Source organism: Bactrocera dorsalis, chromosome 3 (assembly GCF_023373825.1).
Source record: "Bactrocera dorsalis isolate Fly_Bdor chromosome 3, ASM2337382v1, whole genome shotgun sequence".
In the NCBI taxonomy this organism is placed as follows: domain Eukaryota; kingdom Metazoa; phylum Arthropoda; class Insecta; order Diptera; family Tephritidae; genus Bactrocera; species Bactrocera dorsalis.
The window spans coordinates 84,450,977-84,469,344 of record NC_064305.1 but is presented as its reverse complement, the minus strand read 5'-3'; the positions used below and the strand labels follow the sequence as shown (position 1 = coordinate 84,469,344).

At 34.3% G+C, this 18,368-nt stretch overlaps 2 protein-coding genes across 5 annotated transcripts; both read left to right on the top strand.

Annotated features, from left to right (window-relative positions):
* The first annotated feature begins 2,937 nt into the window (after positions 1-2,937).
* LOC105227773 (23 kDa integral membrane protein) lies at positions 2,938-8,045 on the top strand. 4 transcript variants are annotated; one of them, XM_049452296.1, is made up of 6 exons: positions 2,938-3,068; positions 3,908-3,999; positions 6,857-7,018; positions 7,100-7,261; positions 7,330-7,530; positions 7,783-8,045. In XM_049452296.1, exons 2-6 carry the CDS (start codon positions 3,931-3,933, stop codon positions 7,867-7,869), a joined length of 681 nt encoding a protein of 226 aa, XP_049308253.1. In that variant the 5' UTR covers positions 2,938-3,068; positions 3,908-3,930; the 3' UTR covers positions 7,870-8,045. The 4 variants fall into 4 exon arrangements, with proteins under 4 accessions (XP_049308253.1, XP_049308254.1, XP_049308255.1 ...); XM_049452297.1 differs by having other exon boundaries at positions 2,985-3,037; XM_049452298.1 differs by having other exon boundaries at positions 3,040-3,158.
* A 2,294-nt stretch (positions 8,046-10,339) lies between these two features.
* On the top strand, positions 10,340-18,368 carry LOC105227774 (23 kDa integral membrane protein). The gene is made up of 6 exons (XM_011207285.4): positions 10,340-10,606; positions 10,773-10,863; positions 15,637-15,795; positions 15,944-16,102; positions 17,480-17,677; positions 17,941-18,368. Exons 2-6 carry the CDS (start codon positions 10,804-10,806, stop codon positions 18,010-18,012), a joined length of 648 nt encoding a protein of 215 aa, XP_011205587.1. The 5' UTR covers positions 10,340-10,606; positions 10,773-10,803; the 3' UTR covers positions 18,013-18,368.

Below are 18,368 nucleotides of genomic sequence, written 5' to 3'. Positions count from 1 at the left end.
TTCGGATTTTTTTATTTGCCGTGAAAACATTTTAGTGGCGATAATAATAGGCTATAAAGTTCTGTAATATAAATGACCATGTAGTCCATAGAATAATTTACAAAAAAAAAAAAAATAAAAAATAAAAATTATAAACAAAAAGTTAATAACAATAATAAATTTTTCAGCACCTGAATTTTGTTTCTGAAAAATAGTTATGTCTATTGAAGGCATTCATGTGACTGACTTTGCAGTTGCTAACATTCAAGTCTACAAAGATTATACATATTTCAAGCTGAGGTCTTTGCTATTGCGAAAGCCACTAAGCTGGCCTGTAATGCACCTGCAGGAGTCAACATCCGCGTAGACAGCCAAGCAGCAATCGTATCGCATATCGGCCACAAGTGTCTTGTGAAGCAGGGTAGCAGTGAAAAGTGCTGCCAGAAGCAGGCAACTTAACTTTTACTGGGTGCCAGGCCACAAAGGCATTGAGAGCAACGAAATATAAGACGAGATTGGCACGCGATAAAAGAGACTGTAGGAACATGATCGAAATACCAACTGGTCACTGTTTGGTAGCGACACACGCCCGCAGAATGTGGCTGACAGATCGAGAGGACTGCAATAAATGTCTAGAGCAAGGCAACGGGTAAACTCTGGAGCATCTCAAGTGCACTTGTCCCGCATTGGCAAGACTACGCTGTAACCATCTGGGGTCTGAACTGATTAACCTAATCTTTAACACAACTTTATTGTACGGCCCCATCTATCCAACGGCTTACTTGATATCAGGAGCTAAATCATTCATGGTTCATTCGCATTAATTTTCAACAATGAATTGAATAAATATTAGCTTAAATACCACAGCTCCGAGAAGCTCAATCGATATTTTAGAAAGTCGCCTACTAACGCGGCCTTCGAAAAAAAGGCCGATCAATTGAGAAACGATCGAAAATCCACAACTTTTATTTCGGGCCACAAACAAATCCAGTACTGCAAGTCCAAAATGATGTTAGTGTTAATGTTCCTAAAGGAAAGTAAGCCAAATTGTCAAATAATGAGGTTGATTTGAATTTCTAAAGGTCATGTTCGGATGGCCCTCTGTTTGGACCACATTTTTGTTTGAAATCTTAGTTCGATAGAAATTTAATTAACTTGTCAAGACCTCTATAATAGGTCGCCTAGACACAGCATAGCGGCAAACGGATCACAAGCCCATGTAATTGCACTTTATTAAAAAAAATAAAGAAATTTTAGGGACTGAACCTCTTACAAATGATACAATTTTTTTAATAGTAAAGAACACAACTTGATCAAAAATGACCCGGACTGACAATAAGAAACTACATTCGTAGTATTTTATACTAATTTTTATAATTGGTAGATAAAAGTTCCTGAGACAATACAAGCATGTGATTAATGCATTAATCAAATTTTAAACATATCTACTTGTAAGATTCGTCTGAAAGGCTTTCAGGGCTTTCAGGGCCTTCAGTGAATTTTGATTTTTTCGATTTTGGCTCTGTTTTGGAACGACTTTCGCTGGATTGGATCAAAAAGTTTCAACGTGTCATTGTTTGATGAATATACCTGTAGAGTCCGGAGCTTCTCTTTTGTAGCTCTACTTATTTGGTGTTTGAAGGAGATTTAAATCGTTTGAAATGAGTGCAACATTGACACGATTTATATCCGAAACATTAACTAAATTGTGCTCAGTCGATCTATAAGAGATGTTAAAATCCTCTGCTATCTCTCTGAGAATGTGACATTCTCTGCCGTCGACGATTTTCAAGCACTGTTTCTTCGATGTTAACGCTATTTACAGACATGGATGGACGACTCACACGAGACAAATTTCCGATGATTTCAGGACCTTTAATGAATGCTTTCTTTATTTGTGGGACATAATAGCAGAATCAGGCATTTTCTCTCTGGTTTAATTTGGCGTTATTTTTAAATCAATTTGCTTTAATCTCATTTCTCTAAAGAATAAAAATATTTCTCTAGTATTTTAGTCAAATGTTTCGTATGCCTTTTCAAAGGAAATATTATTGATATACAAGTCAAACATTCTCTCACAAAATGAAATTAGTTTTTCTGCGTAAAGTTCTGAAGGTACATTACATTTGGTATAACTATTTATTTGAATTATATGGAACTGTGCCATGAAATAAAGTCAGCTTGAATGAGGATTTCATTAAATTGCGCCACCAGTGATCAAAAGTCCGATCTACAATCTAGTTTTCTACTCTTGGCCAGGCTGTAAGTAACTGTAACTGTAAGAGAAAATTAGTAGACCCGAAAGGTCAGGGGTCTTAGAGCTTTCTGAAGGTCTATATTTTAATTTTTCTTAGCAAATTTTCAGATATTGTGTTTAAACTTTAAATTACTTAAACATTTTAACTGACTCCCGATAAAAAATATAGGAACTCTGAGTACGATTCTGAGTTAAGAACAATTTCCAAAGAGAAGATCTAAATATCATTAGTATGTGATCTCTTAAGGAAACAGCATAGATAGGTGTAAAATAAAATGGTGGTGCTTCCCAAAAGAGAGGCGATGCTAAGATATTTCAATCGTGATAAAGTAAGCTTCTATATCAGCTTTAACTTACCAGAATCACCTCTAAAAACTGTATTTTCTAACTGCACTATATCAAAATTTTTAATGACAAGCTTTTCCCAATTTTAGTACTCGAAATACCTAAACACATACAGGAGAACATAAATTTCATAGCACAGTAATTTATTTCACTTACACATGTAAACAATTATATTGTATTTCTAAGTAAATAAATATGTGTGAATGTATTGCGTTAATTAGGAAAACCGGCGAATATGAGTACCCAGCTTCGCTGTGTTGGTAGATATGTTTACACGCCGCATAGTTTTGTTTCCGAATTGACTTTTCAGTCATTCGATTTTCCACGAGCTATGCTTTCTCTAGGTATTCTTCCGTGTTTATATTTGAATTATTTCGCGTGAGCATGCATGCCACCGCCAGTAGTCGTCAATGTGGCACGGATGCGATCATTTCGTTGCAAACGACTGCCGTTGAGGTGCAGTGCTTAATTTCATTAATTTTCGGGGGTGTGTAAATAAATAAAAATGAGAAAATATTTTGGAAATTTTAAAGTGTTATAATTAAGAATTGTTTAAAATTTTGTTAGAAACGTATATGTATGTATTTACAAATATTTTTATGAAAAAGAAAATGAAAATAAATAATAATAAAGTAATTTTTGAGGGTAAAAGGCAAATCAACGCTGCAGTAATCTAAAAATAAATACAAAGTTGTGGCTGGTGACATTTTTCATTACTGTAATTTACATACTTACAAAGCTAAAGCAAATAAAAAAAGTAAAAAGAGCACATCGCGTGCTTCAGTTTTTATATATTTTTGAATGATTACCTTTCTTTTTGGCCATTTTCTTTATGATATTTTGAATATTTTATGCGAAACAGTAATCATTCTGCATTGGTGAAGCATAAAAATGAGCTATGAGTGGCATAAGGATGAGAACAATAAAATTAAAAATAAAAAATTGTGTAAATAAAAACAAAAAATCTAAAACAGAAAAGAAAGAAAGGGAAAATATAAACAAAAACAACTCAAAAGTAAGAAAACAAATTCGAAAACGTAAATAATTTAATTAAAATGAAAATAAAATAAAATGTTTATAAATAATTAAAAAGATCAAATCAAAATTATATGCACAATTCAAAATAATTTAGTGAAAGTAATTTTTACATACATATAATACATTCTCTGCCACAAAAATTGCTTAAATGACACTTAACAGACACTTCTGTCAACGAATAAATTCTTTAGAGCGACAACAACAAAATTTTGTGCTTGAACAAACTATTTAATTAAAATTTAAGTGTCTCATTATTTATCTAACCCAGCATTTCTATTTAATCAACAGCTAAATAAAGTGTCAAAGGCAAGATGAAAGTGCCCTTTTCGAAAGCCACACTGTGGAAATATGTGTTCCTAGTGATAAATTGTTTGATAACTGTGAGTATTGAAGAATCATAAAAACAAAAACAAGGAAAATATATTAACTTCGACTACACTGAAGCTATAATACCCTGCAGGTGCATTTCTTATAGCATAACAGGGTTTAAGGATCTTTAATTAGATTTTGATCGGTCAGCTTACATGGCAACTATGTACTATAGTAGTCCGATATGTACACTTTCTTTGGAGATTATACCGTTGTCTTTGGTAATAATAAATATAAAATTTCGTGGAGATACCTCTTCAAATAAAAAAGTTTTCCAAATGAGAAAAGGACGTGTGCAAAATGTCAGGACAATATTTTAAAAATTGAGGGACTAATTCGAGTATGTACACACGGACGGACTAATAGACAGATGGACATTGTTAAATCAACTCAGCTTACCTCGCTGATCATTTACATTTAAAGGGTGATCCAATTCGAGTTTTTCTACCTTTTGAAAGCAAAACCACAAAAACTTCAAATTTAATGGGGAATGTTTATTATCCTTCGAAAGAACAATTAGTTTTTGGAGATTATCGCTTTCAAATGTTGGCCGCGGATCATATTGTCTATCTGTTGAGTCCACGTTCTACCATTTCGTCTGGTAACTGGCGAATGACATGCGTGATGTTTTGCTCTGAGATCTGAATAGAAGCGGAATGGTTCGCATAGACTTTAGACTTAACATACCCCCCCCAGGAAAAAGTCTAATGATGTGAAATCATATGATCTTGGTGATCAATGGACCGACTCAAAACATGAAGTTGCCTTCTCACCGAAGTGTTCTCACAATAAATCCATTGTTTGATGCGATGTGTGGAAAGTGGCATCGTCTTCCGAGAACACGAGCATTAATTTCAGATATCAAATAGTTAGTTATCATAGTGCGATAACGGTTGCCATTGATGGTTACGGACTGTCTCCGAACATTGTTCAGGCGTAAGTCTTTCCATGATAAAGTGGTAAACGATATTGAACAAAAATAACATAACAGCGTGATCTGCCAAAAGAGGGCTATTGAAAAAAGTACTTATACTCGGATCACCCGTTATATATACCTTATAGAGACTCGAGTGTTTCCTTTTTGGGCGTTATAAAAATAGCAAACAATCTTAGCTCCACGAATTGTTCTTTCATAATTTCGTCCGTTTTCAACAGATGTTCTTACGCAAAAGCCTCAATACACTAAACTACGACTATCAAAAAAACAAGAGGCATCACCTTGATTTTTCAGCGGCTTTGGCGGAGTTTTTTTTGCTTTCGGCTGGTTTTTTCCTCCATTCCGATTATTGTTGACTTATCAAGCTCATAAGCCCATTTCTCATCGACACTTACAATGCTCTCCGTGTATTTGGGAACGGAATTCACACGATCAAGCATGTCCAAAGAGATATGTTTACAGTTCAGCTTTATTGAGACGAGTCAAGCAAGAACGCGTTTCATACCCAAAATATTTACCAATATCATTCGAACGGACGAGAAATGTCGAACTCTCTTTCCATCTTTACTTGTATCCTTACTTTTTTTTTAAATATTTTCATCAAGTGAATACGTCGAATGTCGTCCAGAACGAGGCATGTCTTCAACGATCTCTTCACTTTCTTTGAGGGCTCAGTACCACTTGCTTGTGCTTTAAAACTGAATCACCGTAAGCCTTTTTCAACATTCGCAACGAAATTTGGTTAGAAATACAAAATTTGTAACAAGTTTTTTGTTAGACATTTTTATCCATTGTAAAAATTGCAACGCACTACTGAGGTGTACTGACTGAAGGAGCTGCTGTAAACTGGTTAACAGACTGCGCTCATATTTGGCATAGTAATTAAGGACAGTCCTACCAACTTAGAAAAAAAAAATTTTGAAGTATCATTAACCTAGTGAATTTAATTACAATTTCCGGGTGCTTTTTGCCGCAATGTATAATAAAAATATTATTTCAATTACTCATAATGCCTTTTATGTATTTTCGAAACAATTATTTTCTTATTCTATATTCACAATATTCGGAACTGCGTAAGCACATTTGATCTTCCAAAGGTAGATCATTTAACCTCATAAAAATGTCATGCATTTAGACATTTATTGCAGCGTGGTGGAGTCCCAAATACGACCGTAAACAAAAACGAGAATATAGAAAACTTAGAATCGCTTGAAAAATCTGAAATAAATACATATTGCAAACATTTTTATAGCGGACAGTGCGCGATCGTATTTCAATTTTTTCTTGTTGCAGCTGCTTGCATGCATTTATTGCGTAGAATATTGACAGAGACACGTATAGTACATGAATATGTTTCTAGACCTGTATCAACAAATACACATACATAAATAATTGTATTTCGTTAGTTGTGAATTAAATTAACACAGATATCTGATTTTGGTATTGAGTGTCTAACTAAAAACTTGTTGGTTGTTTTGCTAAAATGAAGAATTCGTTTAACTGGTTAGTAATATTTGTTTTCAGTCTGGCGTAGCGCTAATTACAGGTATATTTCGGCTCGTTCGACACTCTAAACTTTCTCAGAATTATTAGATTTCACTTTCACATTGTTAAAACTAATAATGATATAGCCAAGATTGTCTCAACTGTCAAAATTTCAAATTAATTATAAGAAGCCTTGCCCTTCCTACGTTGATGACGTCACGAACCAGTATATAAGTATTTCTGTCAACTGCACTCCAACAAAAGTAATGGGACAAAACTTTCGTAGTCTCTACTTCTATCATACTTAGTGAAACCTTCACGTTACCGGCGACAGGTGTCGCTAAGAACTTAGTTTACTTTATTTCTAAAAAAAATTAACTCCATATCAATTAATTTTCGAAGAAGTTTGAGAGAGGCAGAAAATTATAAAATTTATTTAATTTCAGGCCTTCGACGTCTTACTCATCTCATGCGGTGTCGTTTCCCTAGGCGGTGCCGGCTCCTTAGCCGGTGCCTATACTGCAGCCTCAATTGGTTTTCTAGCAATGTTCATCGCCTTTATGGGCGCCATGGCATCGGTGCGTCAGTCATTGATACTGTCTTGGGCGGTAAGTTAGTGGCCAGGCAGGGACCACTTAGCGATTTAATTTATTTAAAGTTTTCGAATAATATTTTCTTTCATTTGACAGTACATAGTCACGACAGTGTTGTGCATAGTTTTGGAAACGATTTGTATGATCGCATTCGGCATACTCAAGGATGACTTCTATTTAATGGCGGTCAAGCGTGTGCAAGGTATTTGGGATGAGCGTCCAGAGACCCAAGAGGAAATGGATGAAATTCAAGAACAGGTGACGGCGACAAATTCTCTTGTATTAAGGTCTTTAAGATTCTTTAAATCAATTTTATGTCTTTATAGCACCATTGCTGCGGTCGCGACAGTCCTCAAGATTATTTGCCCGACAAACAGCAAACTCTACCGGCGAGTTGTTGTCGCTGGGGCGATTGCTCGGATGATAAGAATATTTTCGCCAGAGGCTGTGTTGATGCGGCGACGAGTTTTTTCAACCAACAAAGTGACAATCTTGTTTTGATCATTGTTGGCTTGATTGCTGTGCAGGTAAAGTGAGAATTACAAAAGTATATAGCTTCATAAAACACGTTTAGACAATTTTAAATATTTTTAGGCAACAATTTTTGTACAAACAAAAATTCGTAGTTAGAACAAGTTTAGCATTTTTTATTTATCTTAAAATATGAAATAAAATGAAAGCGTCGGTAGCTAAAGCAAATTTTAAATCACATTATGTTTAAGAAAAATAAAATAAAAAAATTTAAATTTATATTTTTCACTTATATTATTTTTTTTTAGGTTTTTGGTGTGATTGCTGCCTATTACTTTACTCGTAGCATGGTCAATCTGAAGCAGAAACGTGAACAAATCATCATCAACGAGTAAAACTGAATTATTTTTACCACAATATGAGACATAAACTGGAAATTTTTTTAATAAAATATTCCTTTTAATAATGATACGTAACTAAATCTAAACTGAATAACGTTTGAAGCAATAAAGTATTTAAATTTAAAAAATATCAATAAAAAGTAAAAATGTTGCGGAAAAATTTAAAATAATATATATTTTTATTTTCACTTGATGATGCCGAAACTTAAGAGTTTGACCCGCTGTGCGACATCGTATACCGTCTCTTTGGAATCAGTAGACCTTGAGCTCGATATAAGGCTTAAATGGATTTAAAGCCACACAAATTTAGCCAACATTGATTAATACATTGGCTGGCAAGCAATTTTGAGAAAATCATTCAGCGGGATCAAGCACTTTTTTGACAAATCCATAACTATCTTCAACTTAGACACCGCATGGGAGTTTCCAATTGTAGCCAGGTCTTTCTCCACCTGAACTTTCCAACCGAGTTGAGGCCCTCCTCTTCCTCTGTTTCCCCTGGCGGTTACTGCATCGAATACTCTCAGAGCTGAAGTGTTTTCATCCATTCGGACGACATGATCTAGCCAGCGCTGCCGCTGTCTCTTAATTCACAGTTAAGCGAATTAATTCTCAATTGCCTACTCAGTCCGAAGTAGCACCTATTGGCAAAAGTTATTCTACGTTGGGTTTCGAAGCTGGCAGTGTTCTTGGCGTTAATAATGGTTTCAAGGTAGACAAAATTATCTACGACTTTGAAGTTATGACTGTCAACGGTGACGTGGGAGACAAGTCGTGAATGTGACGACTGTTTGTTTGATGACAGGAGATATTTCGTCTTGTCATCGTTTAATACCAGACCTATTTGCTTCGCTTCTTTTTCTAGTCAAGAAAAACAGAACTTTGGTTTTGCTTAACGTCAGACATAGTGGAATAAAGGCAGCTCCTTTTCGTACAGTCAAAAGCAGCTTTAAAATCGACGAAGAGGTGGTTTCCAAGATTTAGCGCATGGTGAATATGTAATCAGTTGTTGATTTTCCAGTCCCGAAGCCGCACTGGTAAGGTCAAATCCGTTTTTTGACGATAAACTTTAATCTTTTACGCAATGCATCGATAGAACTTTGTATGCGATGTTGAGAAGGCTTATTCCACGGTAGTTGAGGTTTCCCTTTTGTGGATTGGGCAGAGCACACTTAAACTCCGTAAGGTATGCTTTCATCCGACCACAAAGAAGCTAATGCATCATGCTCCATATCAGTTTCTCGCCGACGTATATGAATAGCTCTGTCGGCAATCCATCGCCCCAGCTGCTTTGTTGTTTTTAGACGGATAGTTGCTATTTGAATTTCTTTATGGTCGGGCAATGGAACGATCGCTCCATGGTCATCGATTAGGGAATCAGGTTCACCAGAAGTATTCCTTCCATAATTTTAGTATGCTCTGAGCCTCAGCTAATAGTTCACCTCTGCGGTTCTACATTAGTATGATCCGGTCTTGAAACCTTCTGTTAATCACCACATCTTTTCGTAGAATTTTCGAGCATTACCCCTGTCAGTCAGCTTGCCAAGCTTTTCTCTGTTTTGTCTGCAAATGCGTCTCACTTTCTACTTGAAATCTTGGTGTCTTGGTTAGTCCATAAAATAATAAATTTAGCGGATGGCACCGTTGTAATCTTGTCAGTTGTTTTATTCCCCGGAACAACCTTGTGCCTTGGAAGCCAGTATATATGCAGGAATTCCCCGGAAGTCACAATATCTACTCCCTTCTTTCTTCTAATTTCCTGCACTATTAACTGTCTCAGCAGCTTTCCTGACTACAAAAACTTCTGCATGGAAGCTACTGCAGTATTCTGCTTGAAAGAGTACCTGAGATTAAGCTGTGTGCAAAAAATCCCAGTGACCTCTCAATCAGCCATTTTTGATCAGCCCGTGTATAAGTTTTTAATTCCGCTGATGGACCGCGTGCCCTGGTAACATTCACGCTCTTTTAGCGTAACTTGAAACCCTCTCTTTCAGATAAAACGAGCTATCTCTTCGAAATTCCACCTACAAAAAATATAGATTAAGAAACCATGGCTATAAACAAATGCAAGTCCGTACTATTCTTTCTAGAGTTTTGTCTTTCGACACTTTATACAGTTTTCAGCATTCTCAAAAGCGAAAAAGTCAACTTAAAGACTTGAAAAGCTTAATATTTATGTAGTTAGAGCTCTCATGGCTTAATTTGACTAAGTCTTGTAAATGCACTAATAACTCTCACATAGAACTTTTGCAAACGCAGAGCTTTTCATTCATCTTCTTATCGCTACATGAACAAAAACAGCATGTTGCTCAACATTGTTGCCAGCAACATTTACATTTCGTGCACACACAAGTTGGGCACAACGCGACCGTTGTTGCGGCACGAACGATTGATTACGAAAAGCGTACAGCGAGAGCGATCAAGCGCGGCGTCGGCGATGTACAAATCCCAACGAACACACATACTCACACATACGCATACAGGCAGCTAGTATCCGACACGCAGCTGGCGCGCAAAATACGATTACAGGTTTGAAAAATTCGATTTTTTGGCATTTCGAAAATTGACTGCGATCGAGACGGTTGGCCACTGGGCTTGTGCTTGTACTACGTGTTTCTTGTTGTGCAACTGGTTTGCTAATAAAATTGTGAATTTTAAATATTTGACTTTTGCGTTGTACAATTTCGGAGCGAGTTCTGCTCAAACGTTTTCTACGACTTTCTTCAGTGCTGTACGTATTCTTTGTGTTTAGTGTTGTTGTTTTATTGCGTTATTTGCATACACAACGAGTTTGAATTATAACGGTTACGGCAAATAACTGCAACTATGATTTGGTGAAAGCAGTTGCATCACTAAAATATTGAATTCAAATTTTGTTTTTTGATTTTCGCGTTTAGATAAGTGAATAGAGCAAAGAGATTCTTCAAAATGGGCTGCACATCCGGCGTAATGAAATGCCTGCTGAATATAATGAACGTGCTGATGGCGGTAAGTTCGATATGCAATTATAGCAAATACTATGCACCAACAACAACTATAACAAAGCGATTTTTTGGTTTGTTGAATTTTTTTTTGAAACTAGACAGGCAATATTTGCTTTTACAAGAAACAACAACAAAAATAAATTGCTGATTGACATGAAAAGTCCGTTGCATGTTGTTTTTGCTGTTGTTGCTACTTATTTTATCGTTAACCACACAATTGCTTGCACAAATAAATGGCGATGAATAATACTTGCATGCACACACACATACATGTATGTATGTACCAAAAAGTCTCAGTGGGGCGTTTTCCCTGTCACTTGGCAAGCATGAAAATTAAAATAAAAATAAAATAAAGAAAAATAAAAAAATAAAATAAAACAAATGAAAAAGTAAAATAAAAGATTCATGAGTAAAAATGCATAAATTTAATTGCGAGCATACAAAAACAAAAGCAAACAAAATTAAAAAGTAACAAAAAATATTAAAACCACAGAAATGGCAAAAGAAAACAAGAAGAAATATACAAAAAATTCAAGAAACAAGAAAAAATGTTAAAGTTGGCTGCAACCAAGCTATTATACCCTTCACAGATTCTTTTATTATAGATATAAACGCTTTTATCTTGATATTGATCGGTCGGTTTGTATGGCAGCTATATGCTATATTGGTCCGATCTGAACCATATATTTGTATATTGTAGTATTGCTCTGGACAATAATCTGTGCTGAGTTTCGTGGAGATATCTTGTCACATGAAAAAGTTTTTCATATAAAGACTTGATTTTGAATGAACAGTTTGTATGGCAGCTATAAGTAATTATGGTTCAATCTGAACAATTTCTTTAGATAATATAGCGTTAATATCAATAATAATCCATGCCGAATTTCATAGCGATATCTCATCAAATAAAAAAGTTTTCCATACAAGGACTCCAATATGATCGTTCAATTTCTATGGCAGCTATATGTAATTGCAGTCCGATCTGAGCAATTTCTGTAGAGAATGTTCCGTTGCCATTAACAAGAATCAATGCCAAATTTTGTAAAGATATCTAGTCAAATGAAAAAGTTTTCCATACAAGGACTTCTTTATGATCGCCCAATTTGTATGGCAGTATTATGCAATAGTCGTCCGATATCAACGATTCCGTCAAATAACCAACTTCTTGGTGAAGGCGTATGATTAATATCTCAAAACAGATGGATTTATTCACGTATGTATGTACAGGCTGTCAGACATGATTAAATCAACTCAGCTCGTCACGCCGGCCTCCCACGTTTCCTTCTGGGTGTAACAAGTTTCGTTGCAAACTTAATATACCCAGTGCAAGGTACAAATAATAAAAATACAAAAACAAAGAAAATACAAAAACAAAAAAGTCAAAAATACAAAAACGAAAAAAAAAAATAAAAACACAGCAACAACAAATAAAAACACAAGAAAAGCCAACAAAAGTCAGAGAAATCTTTAAAATAAAAATAAAAATTTTTTCTTGCAATAAAAAAGTCTTTAAGTATCTAATAAAACAATTAAAAATCGCTGTCATCTGCCGTTGAGAATGCAGTCACCATTTTTTTACGTTTTGTGTAAAGTAATTTTTTCAAAATGATATCATCGATCGGCCGCTAAAATGTTAATTTCTCGATTCAAAAGCAGCTGCGTCAATAAGTGCTTTTTTCTTGCCTTCTGCGGTTTTGTTGTTTTCTTGTTTCAGTGAACTCACATGCCGCATGCCTAATAAAATACGGTTTGCACGTAAATTTTCATATGTGCGCGTGTCTGTGTGTACAATTAATACAAATATGGCGGATATTTATGTGCGCGCACATAAACACTATTGGTGAATAAGTCACGTCAATGGCTTGTATCGCCTACCGTTTGAGCTTGCGCTTAGCACCAGCTTAACTGCGAGCTCACTTTGGCTAAGCGTGTGATATTGTTTGTTGTTGTGGCGATATTTTGGTGCGACAATTCTCGATGCGCACAAAGCCGCTCGCATATATACATAAATACATACATACAAACAAGTAAACATTGTTAAATGGCGTATGTGTGCGTAAGGCAAATATGTAAACATGCCAACATGTTAACATGTATGTACGTATGTTTGTGTGTTTGTGTGCGCGCAGGTATTTACTTGTTTAAAACTCGAAATTTATGTGTGCCACCAAGCCGCCTCGCCCGCCGGTACCATAAACAGCGCTGAATGAAACGCGTAGCGTTGCCAAGTCACGTAAAATTTGTAGTGTTGCACTACACACATACATACATATAAATATATGTGTATGTGTTTGTAAAGGGTGATTTTTTAAGAGCTTGATAACTTTTAAAAAAAAAAAAACGCATAAAATTTGCAAAATCTCATCGGTTCTTTATTTGAAACGTTAGATTGGTTCATGACATTTACTTTTTGAAGATAATTTCATTTAAATGTTGACCGCGGCTGCGTCTTAGGTGGTCCATTCGGAAAGTCCAATTTTGGGCAACTTTTTCGAGCATTTCGGCCGGAATAGCCCGAATTTCTTCGGAAATGTTGTCTTCCAAAGCTGGAATAGTTGCTGGCTTATTTCTGTAGACTTTAGACTTGACGTAGCCCCACAAAAAATAGTCTAAAGGCGTTAAATCGCATGATCTTGGTGGCCAACTTACGGGTCCATTTCTTGAGATGAATTGTTGTCCGAAGTTTTCCCTCAAAATGGCCATAGAATCGCGAGCTGTGTGGCATGTAGCGCCATCTTGTTGAAACCACATGTCAACCAAGTTCAGTTCTTCCATTTTTGGCAACAAAAAGTTTGTTAGCATCGAACGATAGCGATCGCCATTCACCGTAACGTTGCGTCCAACAGCATCTTTGAAAAAATACGGTCCAATGATTCCACCAGCGTACAAACCACACCAAACAGTGCATTTTTCGGGATGCATGGGCAGTTCTTGAACGGCTTCTGGTTGCTCTTCACCCCAAATGCGGCAATTTTGCTTATTTACGTAGTCATTCAACCAGAAATGAGCCTCATCGCTGAACAAAATAAAGCGCGAAACACATTTCGAACCGAACACTGATTTTGGTAATAAAATTCAATGATTTGCAAGCGTTGCTCGTTAGTAAGTCTATTCATGATGAAATGTCAAAGCATACTGAGCATCTTTCTCTTTGACACCATGTCTGAAATCCCACGTGATCTGTCAAATACTAATGCATGAAAATCCTAACCTCAAAAAAATCACCCGTTATGTGTGCAATTGTTGTTTCTTATTTTGTTGTGGGGAATCCACAATGCATTTAAATTTTTTATGGTTTTTGTTGCTAAATTCTATACTTTGCAGGGTGGTTTGAAAGCTGACAGCAATTATAGTATTTTTTTATTTTTTTTAGTTTTCTAAATGCAATAAATAATATTTGTATTGAATAGTTTTATTAATTATTATATGAAATTTTCCTATTATTATTTTTGTATTTAAACTGCTTTATATATAATCATAAATTCTATTAACTGCAACGATACTTTGTTACGTAACAAAATGACGTCACTTTTGCTGAATACATATACATATAACATAAACATAGAGAAAACACTCTTTTGTTTTATTTCATTAAATAGTAGGCTGGTTTGAAACAATAAAAAAGTTTCAGTGTTGCCACCTGCTTTAAATTTTATAATTTGAAACGTATAAAAATTAAAGAAACACTATGAAAAACTTTAAGAAAGCTTTGGGAGCAATTTTTTTTGTAAAAGGGTTGCCACCTGTTGAAAATTTTAATTAACAAAAATGTGTATGTTTAAGGAACTATTTAATTGTCGGAAGTGTTTAAAGAACAATTTAATAGCTTTTGAACAACGAAAAAAAATTTACAATGTTGCCACTTAAAAAAAATAAATTTTGAAACACGAAAAAATTAAAGAAACATCACTACTTGATGAGGGTTAAGATAGTTTTTTGTGGTATTTTTTTTATAGTGCTGCCACCTATTTACAAAATTTAAATTAAATAAAATTTATAAGTAAAGGAAATTATTATGAAACGGTTTTTTAGAATTTAATTTTTTAAGCAAGTCGACGCCTAAACAAATTTTGTTTAGAGTTGCCTCAGTTAAAATTTTATATTAAGTTTAAATAATAATATTAATGCAATTTTCCAATTTGGACAAAAAACTAAAAAAGATGTTGTATAAATATTTTTGTCAGAAGACATCATTTTGAATAGAGTTGCCACAAAAATAATTATGAAATATTCTAAAATAGATTTTTTTCTTTTAAAGCTTGCGTTAAAGCTCTGAAAATTTATTATTTTATTTTATTTTGGTTTTCTGATTCTTACTATTACATAAAAAATAATATTTTAATAAATTAATGTAAAAGAAAATTATATAAATAGAAATTGAAAATATAGAAAAAAAATAAATTTAATAAATAAAATTTTAATTTTAAATTTAAGTAACTTCGTAACTTCTTTTTAATTAAATTATTATTTTTTTTAACTAATTTTATTTAATTTAAAATTTTTTTTTGTTATTAAATAAATAAAATTTTAATAATCAGTTTTTGTACCACCCTTTACATGTGCATTCAATTATTCTACACAGTTAGTTAGCCGCTGCGAATTATTTCAGCAAAACTCAATGCCATTGCTAAGCAATTCATGCCAAATTAGAACATGCATACACATATACACATATACATACACACATATACACTTAAAATACACATGTAAACTTATATAAATGATTTTTCAATAAATTTTTCTCATTTTTCATACTGCCCCCACTCTCTTCCCGCAGATCTTCGGCCTGCTGTTGATCGCTTTGGGCGCCCTGAGCTTCAACACCGCACCCAAAGTCTACATCTATTATCTATTTATCGTAGGTGGCATTAATTTCATTGCTGCAATGTTGGGTTGCTGCGGCATTTGCCAGGAGGATGTTTGTCTCACGACCACGGTGCGTATGAGTAACCTGAGCACCGCGTTAATGGCGACTTTTGCCCACACACGCGCACTCATATAACCAGTTTATGGCGTTTAAATTGCAAATTGTATTGATCTTTATTTAAATTTTTATTGTTTTTGTTTTTTGTCACCCTTTTTAGTATGCCATTATCATTGCGCTCTCTTTGGCCTCCCAAATTGTTGGCAAAATCTACGCTTCCGATTCGGCGGCAATCAAGCAATTCGCCGCCAAGGATGTGGAAAAGACCTGGTTGGAGGAGATCAAAATGCCAGGAGCTATGAATAATACACAACAAACGGTGAGTATGCGAGGAAAATATTAATTATAATATTAAAAATATGTTGGAAGGAAAATATATAATAAATATTATTTCAAAATCCCAATAAGGTTGGACAAGTTTGGAATTCAATGAACTCCATGCAAAATTCTGAACTTGTTTATTTAATTTTAATATAAAAAATCAAATGAAAAATATATAGCACAAATAATTTAACTCTGCACTTAAGTATTAATTATTAAAAACATAATACAAATTCTTAAACCAAAAATTACTAAATAAATATTGGTTTTACCACAGAGAGTTGATAAGACAATGACAAAAAATTATACAAAAAAATTTAAAATTCCTATGGGTTATCCAAAGTCTGATAACATAGTGTAAACAAAAATTTAAAGATATTCTCAAAACGGATTGTGGTAGCTGCAGGCTTCAAAAAATGTCTGATATACATTTTTTAAGAAGATAAGCCAGAGTTTTTGCGGTCAATTCATACAAGTCTGTGATATTTCTAGGTTTTTGAAATGAAACCCTTAACGATTTAACGAGTCATCGCACTTTTAGTTCTGATTTGATATCAAATGACTTATTTTCATACCCGTTCATAAAATTAAACTCTGAGGTCAGGTCAGGTTTCAACAACACCTGCATCAATCAGAGTGGCAAAAATGCTTCCACTATTGGGGCAAACGCAAGCAAAAGTATATAGATCATAATAAGGAGACTTTTAAAAACAATAAAGCAATACCTTGTTCCTTCTGACTACTCTTTGTTCCGGTCGATCCAGAACGCCCTCTGATGTGTATAAAAGGTATAGAAAATTGGCATTAACAAATTGTCAGAAGAATTGGAAAATCTTATGGTTTCAGTGGTATGGTACTTTGAATATAATGTAACGTTCGGAATTTGAAAAAAAAACACACGATTATATTTATGGGCCCACTACATGAATCACACCAAGTGTCGGATTTCACAACAACAGGCATCTGTTTTGATGCTTGGGTTTTTTATATTGTAGAGTGCTGATATTACAGACAGGCAGAGTAAATTATATTTTAAGCAGTTATCACATGCAAAACATTGACAAAATATATGTATGTATATACATACCTACAAAAATATGTATTTACTGTGACTCATTGCTTGATAAATAATTATTTTGTTCAAGTGATAAGAGCGTGTAATTTTAAATATATTATTTCAAACGAACAAAGAAGCAGCCCAGCGGTCATATATCGCGTATATATATAATATATGTATATGACCTTCAATCTTTTAATCATACACAAATATACATATACATATATATGTATGTATAAGTTGTGAATAAAATTCCAATAATGAAATAATTACTTCGAAGAACAACAGCACTTACATAAGCGATTATCTTCTTTACAGTATCACTGCTGCGGCAAAGTCGGCCCCAACGATTACTATTCTATTGGACGTTCCGCTTACCCCGCCAGCTGCTATCCCAAAATGATCGTAAATCAAACTGCGCTGTGGGATGTCGGTTGTGTGCAGGCGGCTGAAGATGAATTCCTCAGCATTTTCAATTACTCGTCGAGCGGTGAATGGGGAAATCTGATAGTCACGGTAATTAACACACAAGCACACATACACATATGCAAATATGACTAGCGAGTATACATACATACATAAGCATTTATAACAATACCGGTATATAATAGTTATTATTATACCTGTAAATATGTATGTATACTGGCGGCTCATTTGCAGCTTTCGGAACTTTACTTAAATTTTTTAGAATTTTTTTTTTTGCTTTGCTTTTACATCAATAAAATTTATTAACAACTCTTTTTTCTTTTTGTTTATTTGCATTTGATCATCGTGTGTAGGGTGTGATGCTGCTGTTCGCTATTTATCTGGTCATACGCTTCCGCAGCAAGCAGCGTCGGTACGATTACTAAGCCGCTGGCCGTGTGTGTAACATATAATTTTTATGTTTACTAAAATTTCATTGAAGCAGAAATATATTTTGGCACCCAAGATTTGCGCTACACATTGGCGATGTGTGTGTTTATTGCAAAAACAAAAAAGAAACAACTAAGCTTTAAATCGCATAATTTTGTATAATTTTTATATTTGTTGTATTTGTAGAAGGCATTTAGGATTTTTTTTCGCCTGTTGCAATGTATTTATTTTCGCATAACTGTATATCAATGTACGTGTATATGTATGTATGTGTACTTTTTCATTGTAAAAATTGTAATAAATAAAAAAACAAATAAACTAAATCTGTTGTTGAATACTAAACTTAAAATAA